At 41.4% G+C, this 14,167-nt stretch overlaps 2 protein-coding genes and 1 long non-coding RNA gene across 7 annotated transcripts in view; 1 reads left to right on the forward strand and 2 right to left on the reverse strand.

Annotated features, from left to right (window-relative positions):
• Positions 1–5,556: 5,556 nt before the first annotated feature.
• LOC116583281 lies at positions 5,557–9,094 on the reverse strand. The gene is made up of 3 exons (XR_004282669.1): positions 8,816–9,094; positions 6,245–6,348; positions 5,557–5,891 (listed from the first exon to the last, which is right to left on the reverse strand). It is a non-coding gene; the product is annotated as an uncharacterized LOC116583281 (long non-coding RNA).
• Positions 9,095–9,363: 269 nt separating this feature from the next.
• On the forward strand, positions 9,364–9,776 carry LOC116583280 (TSC22 domain family protein 1-like). The gene has a single exon (XM_032331346.1). The coding sequence runs from the start codon at positions 9,483–9,485 to the stop codon at positions 9,723–9,725; it is 243 nt and encodes an 80-aa protein (XP_032187237.1). The 5' UTR covers positions 9,364–9,482; the 3' UTR covers positions 9,726–9,776.
• Positions 9,777–12,367: 2,591 nt separating this feature from the next.
• BCLAF3 (BCLAF1 and THRAP3 family member 3) overlaps positions 12,368–14,167 on the reverse strand; it is a 59,443-nt gene continuing 57,643 nt past the window's right edge. For 4 of the 5 annotated variants that reach the window (XM_032330188.1, XM_032330192.1, XM_032330193.1 and 1 more), the window contains one exon: positions 12,368–13,411. In XM_032330188.1, the coding sequence (XP_032186079.1) occupies positions 13,382–13,411 (30 nt within the window). In that variant the 3' untranslated portion in view covers positions 12,368–13,381. Of the gene's footprint in view, positions 13,412–14,137; positions 14,166–14,167 lie in introns of all 5 variants that reach the window. The other variant, XM_032330190.1, reaches the window with a different exon arrangement.

The raw sequence follows: 14,167 nt of genomic DNA on the forward strand, positions 1-14,167 counted from the left end.
ACTCGGGCGGAGAGTCCGCTCCCTTGATTTTGCTGCCAGTGGCTAGAGGCCACCTGCATGCCAGGGCTTCCGTGGGCACTCAAGGCACTCTGCTCTCTGCTTACATCCTCATGTCTCCTTCTGTGACCCATGAGTCTCCCTGTTTCCCTGATAAAGACCCTTGGGATTATATTGGGCCCACCTGGAAAATCCAGAATACTCTCCCTATCTTGAGATCATAAACTTAATTACATCTGCAAAATTATTTTTGTCAAGTAAGGTAAGGTCTCAAGGTCATAGGCTCCAGGCATGAGGGCGCAGACATCTTGGATGGGATGGCGTTACTCTGCTGACCCCAGTGTGCCTGCCTGTATTGCTTTAATAGAAACATTTTTCACAACATGAACCCTTGGACTCAACAATTCTACTTCTAGGAATTAATGCTAATGGAATACTTACGCAGGTGTACCAAAATCTGTGTTCATAAACATTGTTTATTATGCTGAAAAATTATGTACAACTACAAGTTCATGATAAAAAAGTTTAAAGTGTAGCTATAAAAGGATTACTATGTAGCAATTAACCATTATGCTACAGAGTTGGAATTAACCATTATGCTACACAGCTGAAAAGAAAAAGATGTTCACTGTATATTAAGTGACAAAAGCAAAATACAAAATGGTAAGTTTACTACTATCTAATTTTTGTAACAAGAGTGTATGTGTCTATCAGAGGTAGAAAAATGTGAGCACTTTTGTGTATGAGTTTATATATATATATAGAGAGAGAAAGGGAAACAGTAGAAAACTGTGTGTATATGGGTGTGCATGTGTGTGCACAGGCTGGTGTGTGTGTGCAGAGTGGGTATCTATGTGCCAAAATCCAAAAAATACTGAGATCAAACTGCTGACTGTGGATATCACTGAGTGGTGGGAGTACAAATAATCTTAATTTTTTTCTTTATGCTCTTCCATCATTTCTAAGATTTTCCCCCATCAAGCATGTATTACTCTTAAATGAGAAAAAAAAAGTTATTTCCAATTTGCATAAATAAATAACTTCTAAAAATGAGCATCTGAGGCCCTGGAGAATGACTACAGCAACAGCTGTCAGCAGAGATTACACATGTAGCAATTAGCTAAGAAACAGCTAAGAAAAGAAAGGATGCCAACTTATTAATTAACTCTCTAAAACATGGTTGAGCTATACATGCTCTGGAAGTGTGTTGAAGCCATGACTATAAATCTCCACGTCTCATTCTCTTCAGAGTCTTATTTTGTGTTAAGTTCTGTGAGGCTAGAACATCTCGGGGCTGCTCAATCTCAGCTGGTTTCCAGGCGACGTTCAACAACAGCTTGATTCCCTTCCTCGCCCATTAGGTGGGGCAAGAAAGCTTTAGAAGAGACCCTACTGACATCTGCAGGAAAAACCACATTGCAGGGGGAAAAAAAAAAAAGCAGACAAGGACTCAGAAGTCATCTAGCTCAGTTTGGATGGGATGTATGCTAAGATTTTTCCAGAATGAAAATGATTCTCAGAGAATTTTCTAGAGAAGATTATCAAGTGGAGACGCTATAAAATTCACCTCTAACAAGGCTTCAGAACATGACAATCATATCTCTATCCAAGACTCTTTTCCAACAGTTTAAAATTAAAGTATCTCTGGTTGAGGGGCGCCTGGGTGGCTCAGTGGGTTAAACCTCTGCCTTTGGCTCAGGTCGTGGTCTCAGGGTCCTGGGATTGAGCCCCCCGCATCGGGCTCTCTGCTCGGCAGGGAGCCTGCTTCCTCCTCTCTCTCCCTACCTGCCCCTCTGCCTACTGGTGATCTCTCTCTCTGTCAAATAAATAAAATCTTAAAAAAAAATCTTTGGTTGAAATGCAAATTAAAAAACAACACTGCTAAAGAACAAAAATTCAGCTAAGTAAATCTGCATATCTAATTGCCTTTATTGATTCACAAATCGGGTAGCAACCTATCTGGCAAGTAAAAGGGAGTTCTGCTGGGGCGCCTGGGTGGCTCAGTGGGTTAAGCCGCTGCCTTCGGCTCAGGTCATGATCTCAGGGTCCTGGGATCGAGTCCCGCATCGGGCTCTCTGCTCAGCAGGGAGCCTGCTTCCTTCTCTCTCTCTCTCTCTGCCTGCCTCTCAGTGTACTTGTAATTTCTCTCTGTCAAATAAATAAATAAAATCTTTAAAAAAAAAAAAGGGGAGTTCTGCAGAATTGTACAAAACAGAAGGCTTTTATAGGAAGGAGGTTGGGGCTAGAAGTTACTGGCAGAAGAAAGGATTGTTCCAGGCAAGGTCACCTTCCCTTAGGGAAAAGGGCTGCTGTGTGTGTGTGTGTGGCAGGGGTGGGGGGGGTGGTCCTTCATGCAGATTAGCTCATCTTCCTTTGGCCAGAAAGCCCCCGTGACAGATTACCTTACTGGTACTGATCAGAAAAGCCCTGACTTGACCTGTTAAGTCAACTGACTTTTCTGGGGGTGGCTGAAACTGCAGGTCGATTAGGTATCAAGCCCGGTTTGGTGACTTGGCCCAGCATATGTGACTCCATCCTGAGCCTACGGTTTTCTTTCTAACGACGCCTTTTCATGGATCAGATTGGCAAAAATTAAAAACCATGTCAATACACTCCACAGGTCAGGCCGCGAGGACACGGGCAGGCTCCTACTTTGCTGGAAGAAACAGGCACTTGCGTGACTCCTGTGGAGAAGGGCTGCTGGGACCTAGGATGATTCCATTTCCCCAGTCCCCTTCAGCCCGGCGATCTCATGGGTTCGTTCACCCTGACGGTTCACTTTCAGCAAGATGAAAATAAATATGCACAAGCTTATCGATCACAGCATTACTTAAACGACACCATGTCAGAACCCACGGACAGGTGCAAATACAAGTGCGCCGCTGGGTGAGGGCACAGCGGCGGGAGGAGCGCCCCGCACCGGGCCGGAGCGCGGGCACAATCCACCATCTGACCCAGGACGCCCTCCAGGATTACTTCAGGGAAAAGAGCAAAGTGCAACAGAGCATATAGAGAATGCCCGTGTCAGGAAATGGGAGAATAAGGAATCACACGTACGTCTGCTCGTCTTTACCAAAAGAAAGGCAGGAAGGAGAAGCCAGAAGTTGGTCACCCATAAGGAGCGGAAGGGAACACCATTGAAGGAACACAGGAGGGAGTGACACTGGTCGAAGCAGTATCTTTTTGTAGAGTTTTGATTTGTGGAACTATGTTAATGTTCTATATGTTCAAAAAGTTCAGTCAGATCAGTAAGGATGGGGGAGGGGGGAGCTAAAACTGAAAGCAAACAGTGGGGGGGGGCTCAGCTGTATTTCAAATGAACAACATAAGCACATTGTGGAGGGCTGGGGATAGTGAGGACGAATCCAAGGCATTTATGAACGTAGTATTTATCTCTGTACCTTCTGTCTTCAGGGCTGTGGAGGTGGAGAACTGCAAACAGAGCCTATTTTTAAGTAGGTTTGCTCCCTGGCGTGGTATGACTGAAGCAACTGCGAAACTATTTTAGGCATTTTGTGGAATTGAGCAAATGATGAGATGATGTGGTGCTGTTGGGAGCCAGGGTCCTCACTGTGGAAGAAGGGACACACAAATATGAAATAGGAAAAGCACGGAAGAATCCTGCAGGGGTGGATGGGAGGCATCAGTGTGACCCCATCACTTCTAACATGTGTATGTACATATAATATGCGTACGCGTGTGTGCACGTGTGTGTGTTTCCTAGCTATGGCTGCCAAAAAGGCTTTGAAGCAAAGACACCCCATTAGCAACAAGCACTAGTGCCCGAATTTTGGTCTCTAATATTGTTCCCCACTAAGAGGAACCAGGCCTCCTTGGAGTAATGGTTGATTTCAAGGCCGAGGCAAGGAATGTCCAAGATGAACCTGGTGCATCTGGTCATGCCACAAATAAGGAAGTGCTAAAAATAATTAATGGCCATAGTAGAAGACACAGCAATCAGCTTAAAAGGGCTTCCACTGTCCAAAGTTTGGATAACTTGAACAGTAAAATAATCAAGGACAATAATGAGTCATAGACAACTGAAAATGTAGGAATAAATCCCTATCAGTAATAAAGACAAATAAATGGGAGAAATATCAGTGCTGGCTGGTAAGCATGGAGGGAGTCCTGGAGTTGGAAAAACACCATTTTGCAGCCATAATTGTAAAGCTTGGTTCAGACAAGAGCCGTCGATAGATACTGAATCCACTGGGGCAATTGTGATGACGAAACAGCATATTTCAAAACAGTATCTCCTTACAGATTGCTTATTTAGGGGCACCTGGGTAGCTCAGTGGGTTAAGCGTCTGCCTTCAGCTCAGGTCATGATCCCAGGATCCTAAGATCGAGCCCCCGCATCCGGCTCTCTGCTCAGCGGGGAGCCTGCTTCCCTTCCTCTCTCTCTGCCTCTCTGCCTACCTGTGATCTCTGTCAAATAAATAAATAAAAATCTTTAAAAAAATAGATTGCTTATTTAATGCAGGCAAAAAAAAAAAAAAAAAGAAAGAGTGGAGAAGTCCTTGACCAGGTGATTAAAATTAACATCACCTTTATAGCAGCATTGTCTACAATAGCCAAATAATGGAAACAGCCAAGTTTCCATAACTGGTGAATGGATAAGGAGACATGGTATATATATACAATGGACTATCACTCAGCCATCAAAAAGAATGAAATCTTGTCACTTGCAATGAAATGGACGGAGCTAGAGTGTATTATGCTAACCGAAATCAATCAGTCAGAGAAAGACAAATACCATATGGTGTCACTCATATGTGGAATTTAAGAAACTAAACAAACAGAGAGAGAGAAAAAGGAGGGGGGGGCAAACCAAGAAAGAGACTCCTAACTCTAGAGAACACACGGACAGTTACCAGAGGGGAGTGGGGGGATGGGTGAGACAGGTGACGGGGATGAAGGAGGGCCCGCGTCCTGATGAGCACCAGCTGAGGTACGGAAGTGCTGACTCACTCTATGGTTCACCTGACTAATATTACACTCTACGTTAACTAACTGGAATTTAAATAAAACTTAAAAAATAAATAAAATTAACATCATCAACAAGAGACAGGAGGATGTGGTTGTGTCACCCTAAGGGGAACATGGTGTCACCTGTATTCTGACCAGGAACGCAGCCCGGCTGACACCTCAGCTTTAGCTCAGTAAGGGCCATTTCAGACTTCTGACCTCAGAGCTCTAAGATAATAAAAGTTTGTGTTGTCTTAAATCACTTAGTTTGTTGTAATTTGTTACAGCAGCAATAGGAAACTAATACACTTGGAATATGGATGATGAACTACATAAAAGTACTCTAACATGGTAGAGTTTCTAACACTGATAACTACAATGGTTAAGAGAATGTCCTTGTTCTTAGAAAATACTCACTGAAGTACTTAAAAGTAATGGATATGATGCATGAAATCTACTTTCAAATGATTCAGAAAAAATATGTCTGTGCATGTACATAAATATCTGTACACATACACACAGAACAAATGATAAAGCAAATGGAAAATGTTAACAGGTAAAGCGGAGTAAATGATGTATGAGTGTTCCTTGTACTATTCTTGCAACTTTTCTGTAAGTTTGAAATTATTTCCAAATAAAAATTTTTAGGCAATTGGTTGACATGTATGATAACATCATGTTTCTAGTTGCATGACAGATGAAAAAAAGCTGAACCATAACACCATACGTGTCTTCTCGAAAGCCATAAAGGATTCTCTCCCACCCCCAATACTGACCAACTACTAAAAAAATAAAGTTCTCTAGATTTCGTTGCTCTTCTGAACACCCATGATATTTGCTGAGGACTGCTCTGTGGCTGGTAGCCTCCAAGCCTGGCAATTTGAGGGAAATTAGAAGACGTCCTTTCTTCTTGAGATGTTAAGAATCTGATGTAAGAATAAATGGATTAGGGGTGCCTGGGTGGCTCAGTGGGTTAAAGCCTCTGCCTTCGGCTCAGGTCATGATCCCAGGGTCCTAGGATCGAGCCCCACATCGGGCTCTCTGCTCCGCGGGGAGCCTGCTTCCTCCTCTCTCTCACTCTCTGCCTACTTGTGATCTCTGTCTGTCAAATAAATAAATAAAATCTTTAAAAAAAAAAGAATAAATGGATTAAATTTTGGTAGAAACACCAGCTAGAAAAATAGGTAGAACTTGAACTGGTGGCAAGGAGGGAAGAGGCTGGGGAGGACGGATTAGTCAAAGGTTGGGGTCAGGAGAAAGCCCGCTGAGGGCAACTTACTGCCTAGCTCCTGACACTGAGAAGATGCCAGAGTCTGATTGCTCCCTTCATGCTTCATCTCCTTGTCCTCGGGAAACCATGGAGCAGGGCTCCTAGGACAGTTCCTGGGAGGTAAGGTCAGGTAAATAAGATTGAAAAGCAGCCCACCTTACTGCTTTTCTCTCCAAGTTTTTCATAAGCCAGTTGCTAAAATTTGGACTTTTTTTTCCCCTGCAGATACCGAGAAGTTGCTATAAAGTTTTGGCTAATATGGGGGTGTTTAGTCATTCAACAAGTATTTTTGAGTTACCCCTCTATGTCAAACAGAGCCAGATGGAGGGAAGAGAGATGTAGGCTGTGGGTCTAGTCGCTGCGCTTAAGGACTTAAGCAGGGGTGTGTTTAGGCATTCTGGAACACCAGAGGAAAGACAGCTAACCCAATGAGACTTGAGTGGAAAAGCTACCATAGTGAGGCTTAAGACTCAGTTTGAAGCAATTGACCAGGAATATACAGGGAAAGGACACTTGGGACAATGGAAATTGAACAGAGCATGTGTGCAGGTATACAAGCCCATGAGTGAGGCACATTTAAAGGGGGCCCAGGGCGCCTGGGTGGCTGCCAGTTGAGCAACTGACTCTTGATTTTGGCTCAGGTCATGATCTCAAGGTCATGAGATTGAGCCCTGCCTCAGGCTCCACGCGCAACGGGGGAGTCTGCTTCTCTCCCTCTGCCGCCCCCACCTTACACCCCCCCTTCCAAATGCATTCCCTCTCTCTCTAAAATAAATAAATCCTTTGAAAAATTAAAATAAAGTGGGCTTGATACTTCTGGGTGCCTGGCTGGCTCAGTAGGCCAAGCATGCAACCCTTGAGCTCAGGGTCGTGAGGAAGAGGCAGAGGGAGAGGGAGAAGCAGCTCTCCCCTAAGCAGGGAGCCTGACGCAGGGCTCTCATCCCAGGGTCCCAGGATCATGACTTGAGCCGAAGACAGAACCACCGACTGAGCCACCCAGGTGGCCCTGTCAAGAATTCTTATTAGAAAGTCAACACAACATATACTTAATTAAGCTCACCCACATGTTATGATGTAGGAGGAGGAATGGCAGAGAGTAAAACGCCTCCTAAGATGAAGTAGGCAGCCCTTGGCGGTAAAACTTGTATACACGGATTTTAGTAACAGATACACACTATGGATAGGATGAAATATCCTTACCACTTAACAAAAGAAGAATGACTTTATTTTATAAAAACAATACAATGTTCGTTGTATCCAACCAATACAGAAAAGCACTTAAAAAATTGCCAGTGTTGGGGCGCCTGGGTGGCTCAGTGGGTTAAGCCGCTGCCTTCGGCTCAGGTCATGATCTCAGGGTCCTGGGATCGAGTCCCACATCGGGCTCTCTGCTCAGCAGGGGGCCTGCTTCCCTTCCTCTCTCTGTGATCTCTTCCCTTCCTCTCTCCTACTGTGATCTCTCTCTGTCAAATAAATAAATAAAATCTTTTAAAAAAAAATTGCCACTGTTAACAGTGGATGGGTGTGTTTCCAGACCTCTCTATTCACAGGTACAGACAGGATTCATAGTGGGAATTGCTATACTTTTTATTTTAAAAGGCTTTAGTTAATTTTATTTAAATGCTATAGGAAAAAAAAAAACTTAAAAATGAAACTGCAGGGGCTGCTGAACTTGAGACAAATGTTTCTTTGCTGTAAGGGTTACTGGCTCCCAAAAGAGTTACATGTTAAGCCAGTGATTCTCAAACTTGAGCACATAGCAGAATCCCTTGGAGGGCAGAATCCCTTGGAGTCCAATCCCTTGGACTGCTGGGTCCAAGCCCATTTCTGATTCAGTAGGTCTGGGGTGGGGCCAAGAATTTTCATTTCTAAAAATTTTACAGATGCTGCTGATATTGCTGACTGGGGACCACACTTTGAGAACCAGTGCATTTAAGGTCAAGAAAAAGACTGAAAAACTTGAGGTCAGTCAGTAGGTTTTTTCTATATTGTACAATACAATCGTAGACATTATAACTTAACATGACACCTGGTTACTCAAGATGAGGCAGTTGGTTTTTATTCTTTATCCCACTTCTTCCTACCAAGTCCTAGTTGATCAATGCATGCTAATTTTTCTTTGTGAAGATTCTTAACATTTACATTCTACAATTGTATTCCTCAGTTTTAAAATCTTAGTTTTGTATTTTAATGGAGTCAGAGGTCATACCATTCCTTTTGCTGGAACTCTGTTGGGAAACCTGGTATCCCCTCTCTTCCGGGCTCCCATTAAGTGTCCAGAACCAGGGCTCCCTGGATGCAAAGGTCTATCTTATTCTGTGGGCTTTGGCTTCCCCAGGCTCCTCTGCCACCCTGGAAGTGCCTTGTCCTGGTGAATCTTCCCCCTTCTGCAGAGGTCCTGAGACAGCAGCAAAGACCTCATCTTCCCGAGGGTCTTCCTTGACTCTATCCTACATGGCCTGGCCACCCTGCTGGTCTCTTTGTCCATAATGGGGCCCCTCATCACCAAGATATCCTCAACTTTGTTTATTGACTCTGCGCTACTTAGGAGGCAGGGGAGGGGTTGAAGTCACGCCATACCTTGTTGCATTAGCATCTTCTACCCTCTTCCTTGTATGGTTGCTGCTGGTTAATCTGGGGCTGCAGATTACTGAGTTTGCTAGATCATGGAGAAGGTGAGCTTCGGATCCAGCTTTACTTTTCCTGCTACCACCTGGAAGTATCTCCAACCTTTTAAAAAACAAACTTCACATATGTAGGATTTGTTGAGTAAAATGTGGTCCATATTATGCATCTACATAGTTTATTATAATGTAAATATAATAGTTTTTCTAATTGAAAACAAGAAAATGTGGCCTCTAAAATGTATATAGTAGTTTTATCTGTGGTAAGATTATGGGTGTCTTTTTTAAATTGAAATTTATGTTGAGATAAATGGAGATATACGTGCACCTATTAGAAATAATATGAAGAGGTCAGTTGGCCCGAGAGCGAAGAGAGGTGCCCGGAGAGCGACAGTAGCGTGCACGGCGGCGGCGGTGGCCATGCATGTGCATCTAGAAACCTTTTCTGTAGCCTAGTGACGGACCAGCCGTGAGGACTTCCCTGTAGTTCATGGCCCCGCCGGCGTCCTAGACCGTGTTCATTCCCTCGAAAGGCAGTTGGCTCCTCAGTCCTCGTCCTGGAAGCTGAAATCAGCTCCTCTGGTGCAAGTGTGGTAGATATTGACAATAAAATCGAGCAAGCTATGGATCTGGTGAAAAGCCATTTGATGTATGCGGTTAGAGAGGAAGTGGAGGTCCTCAAAGAGCAAATCAAAGAACTAAGAGAGAAAAATTCCCAGCTGGAGCAGGAAAACAATCTGCTGAAGACACTGGCCAGTCCTGAGCAGCTTGCCCAATTTCAGGCCCAGCTGCAGACTGGCTCCCCCCCTGCCACCACACAGCCCCCCGCCCAGCCAGCGTCCCAGGGCTCAGGACCCACCGCGTAGCCGCCTATGCCCCCGCAGAACTGGCTGCTGCCGTCTGAACTGAACAGACCAGAGAAGATGTACTAGGGGGAATCCGCCTCCACCGTCACCCATTTCATTGCTCGCTGCGAAAGAGAAGTGAGACCGACGTATATGCCATTGTCTCTTTTTTCCAGTATTAAACACTCATATGCTTTTGGCTTGAAGAAATTTCTTAGTTGGGTGAATTAAAGGTTAATCAGAGAATTAGCATGGATATACTGGGACCTCATGCAGCTTGGCAGACACGTGAGAAGTGGTTTCATTCATGCCGAGGAGCTGCATACCTTTCCACCCCTGCCCTGCTCCCCATCCCCACTCCCGAGCCTACTCCATGGGGTCTGAAGCAGTGGGGCTCCACTGGACTTTCCTCTTTCCTCTTCTCCCCCAGGAGGACCTTAAAAGGGAGGTCAGAGTAAAGACTGATGCATAGTCTCACCTAAGATGGGGGGAAACGTAGTTCATCGAACCAATTGACGACTGTCACCAAAAATCCATAAAAACAATAGTACTGTGCCTCTTTCTGAAACAGTGGATGACATAAAAGTCTTAGTGACTAAAACGGTGACAGGTAGCTGGGACCTAGGCTCTCTTACATGAAGGTTGTTTTGCTTATTGTATATTTGTGTATGTAGTGTAACTATTTTGTACAATAGAGGACTGTAACTACTATTTAGGTTGTACAGATTGAAATTTAGATGTTTCATTGGCTGTCTGAAGAAGTGTGGATTGTCTTTTATATAGAGATCTACATTTAAAAAATGCTACAAGAAGAAAACCACACCTAAAGAAATTTTAAGAATTTGGCACTGTCGGTCACTTTGTGTAATCTAAAATCTTCTAGTTGCTCCGTATCTTGAAGTAAATTCCTGTTCACTGAAGTCTTTTGATTGAGCTGGTTGAATACTTTGAAAAATGATCCGTTCTAGCTAATGAAATGAATTTTGCAGTAGGGGTTTCTGCATATTACCTGTATAGTAGTTCTATGCATACGTTTCTGTGCATGTTCTCTACGCAGTTGTAAGGTGTCACTGTATTTAACTGTTGCACTTGTCAACTTTCAATAAAGCATATAAAATGTTGATAAAAAAAAAAGAAATAATATGAAGAGATCCCATGTACATTTTAGCCAGTTTCCTCCAAACTATCTCATTTTAAAACCAGCAAAACTACCAGCAGAATACTGCCTTCTGAGACTTGTGACACCAGCAAGAAAGAAAATATGACCCGGGGATATGCAACCAGGAATGCCAACTTTTTCTTCTCAACTTCGTATATGTACGTCCAATAGAGTACTTAACACTCAATATTGGATTTTTTGTTTTTAAGAATCTCTTCTCCAGCAGTTTATGAGGTTCCTCAGAAGAGGGACTCTGTCATATTATTACCTTTGTCTCCCCAGTGCTGGGGAAGAGCCTACCATACAAGGGAGGAAGGGGAGAAGGCAATGGCATATGACTTATCAAAACTTCTCTTCTATCATCTTATGCATTAGAAAGTTCAAATTCTTCTCAGTCAAGAAAAAAATGCTAAGGATAAGATAAACTTCTGTTCAGCCTCCACATGCAAATTAGTTATTTAGTTCCTAAATAAATTTAGTTCCTAATATAATAAATAAATATATTTGTTATATTATAATAAATATATTTATTCTACTGGTTACTCATCCATTAAACTAATATTTAATGAGTTCTTACCATGTGTCAGGTAGGATGTTGGAAGTTGGGGATACCATGGTGAACAAGACAGACACAGTCCTTGTCCTTATTTTATACTCTAAATTATAAAGCAAGCCTTTCTTTTTAGGTTTTAAATCTTCTGCATTTAATATTTTCTGAAAACACCCACATTACCAATAGGTATTTTTGTAAATAACATGCTCTGCGTATTAAGACAATGCCAAAAGTATATTCATAGATGCCTAAAGAGGAAGTCAGTTGTGGAATGATTTTAATATCAAGTCAACTGTCTTAGCCTTTTTTGCTATGCTATGATAAATATAGCCAGAGAATTAATGCAGTGTACCAAGTTACATTTCCAAGTTCAATGTCTGGTTTCCTTATCAGACTGTTTGGACCATAAAGGCAGGCTCTGAGTGTCTTGTTCTTTTATTCACTGTTGTAATTTTAGCACAGAATCTGTGCCCTAAATATATGTGTTATTAACCAAATGGTTAAATACTCAAGGCTCGTAAGTGTCCCCCAGGATATGAGAATAAATGAATTCTTTTAAAATTTAAGGCAGATGTTATGAGTACCTCACACAATAGGAAGTTGTCATACTACTGCACACATGTACTTCTTTCTTACCAAAGTGGAATGTTAAATACGTTGGAAAAGCTGACCTACAGAGATGGTACACAACATTAAGTCAGGCCATCTACCTAAATTTATTAGCCAACTTTAATGCTAGTCCTCTTCGCTTCACTTATTACTGACCCACTAAGGAAACAGCTGCCCTTTCTTACAAAGATATGTAAAAAAAAAAGTTAATTGTTTGCAGTGATATTTTTTTCATAATCCAGTCATGAGAAATCAAGTTCTTACCAGACTTTGATTTTAAAAGTTCTGCCTTGGTATGAAATTAAAATAATGTTCTCACAAACTGGCAAGTAACTTCAAGCAGAAGGAGCAACAGTATTTTATTTTATTACAAATAAACATTTCACAAAAGTTTAATTGGGAATGTATATGTATTATTAAGCAGAACAAAGAAAACATAAAGAAATAAGGTACCAGGACCTAAAACATCATTTAAAATCCCACCAATTTTATCTTACGCTAGTAGGTACTCAATACAACTGAACTGAAAATAAACACTTTGTAATATGTGCTTGCAAAATGTATAATGCTGTAGTAGTAAAGTACAGTTTCCAAATATGAGATTTTGTCTGTCAGATTTTTAAAAAGCCTTTAAAAATATGATATGCACAAGCTTGCCCTGAGGGAAAGTAAGATGGAATATAAATTACAAAATCTTTACATATTTTCCACAACAGCATTTTGAAATTGGAAAGAGCAAACAGTGGTGGAAAAAACTGAATGAACCAATTGCTAAAAATTCAGTGCGCTCATAACTACCCAATGGAAATTGTGAAGCACCTTTTGTCGTGCCTTCTTATATCATAATATGAAATGTATAAATTATATAGGCCTTGATATTCAGAAACTTAAGAAAATTTCAAGTTATAAGCCAAACTGTCATCAGAAAAAAGAAAAATCTGGTATAAAATTTGCTACCATAAGGCCACTGTTTCGAGTTCTCTCACGTACAGACACTATACAATTCAGATACTTTTGTTTTTATTACATAAGCAAAACTTCCAACATATAAACGTCTGGATATAACTCAGGTAAATTCTCTATGAAACCATGCTCAGAGAAAAATGCATCAACAAATAATGCCCTTTTGAGACTTTTTGCAAAAGAAACTGTAGTTAATACAACTTTTAAATTGAATACTGTAATTTAAAAGCAATTAAGTGTAAAAAAGTTGCAGCATTCCACTACAGAAAAATAAAGTTATTTTATCAAGAAAGTTACAGTATTAGTGCTTTAGTGCCAATTTTAACTCCTGACAAAAAGAGATGCTCCCAAGTATCATCCTGTAGTGTCGTTTCCATATGTAATAATTCCAGATTAGATTGCTGTGGCAATGTTTGCATATTCCTATTGAGAGAAAACAAAAGAAATACAGACTTCAAAAGAAAAGTCAGTTATAACATCTGAGCCAGAGTTTTTTCACATTGTAATTGTCAAAATATTTTAATTTATGTAGTAACCACTTGCAGCCAAGACCCCCACAAAGGTATGTGGAACCCCAAAGACGCAAAGTAACAACAGAACACATCAAAGCAGATACCAAACGGTTAAGTCAGTAGGACAAAGAAAATATATGACACTCAGCACACTGGTATTAGTAAGTTGATGAAAAGGCATTCTGCTATTTGGGTGAGTTTCACTGGGGATTATTAAAAAAAAAATTCAAGACCCTTAAAACTTAGCCCCTCAAGCACAGAGCCTGGTGGGACACACACATAGTCTTAAACTGGTCATCATATGGTATCTTTAATTTTAAAACGATATAGACTCTTCTAGCTTGGCTGACAGAGAAAGCTACTGGGGAGATGGGGAAGCATTCTTGCTTTTGGATGGTAACCTACAACATAAAAAGATGTAAGGCTTCCGTAAACACAGGAAAAGGAGTTCACAACAATAAAACTGTGATTAAAGAGGGTAATGAAACGTGGATTCTATACTGTGATGCTATACAAAAATATTAAATTATCAACCACAAACTGGACAGAATAACATGCAACTAATAAAAGAGCAAAAATGGTAAATGGCATGTTTTTCTGGGACATTAAAAATATTTATTAATACATATATCCTTACCTTTTACTAGGATCTTACATTATTAAAACT

This window comes from Mustela erminea, chromosome X, assembly GCF_009829155.1.
Source record: "Mustela erminea isolate mMusErm1 chromosome X, mMusErm1.Pri, whole genome shotgun sequence".
Classification (NCBI taxonomy): Eukaryota; Metazoa; Chordata; class Mammalia; order Carnivora; family Mustelidae; genus Mustela; species Mustela erminea.

Excerpts from the sequence above, each read along its gene's own strand:
- LOC116583280 (XM_032331346.1), top strand. The coding sequence starts at position 9,483 with ATGGATCTGGTGAAAAGCCATTTGATGTATGCGGTTAGAGAGGAAGTG.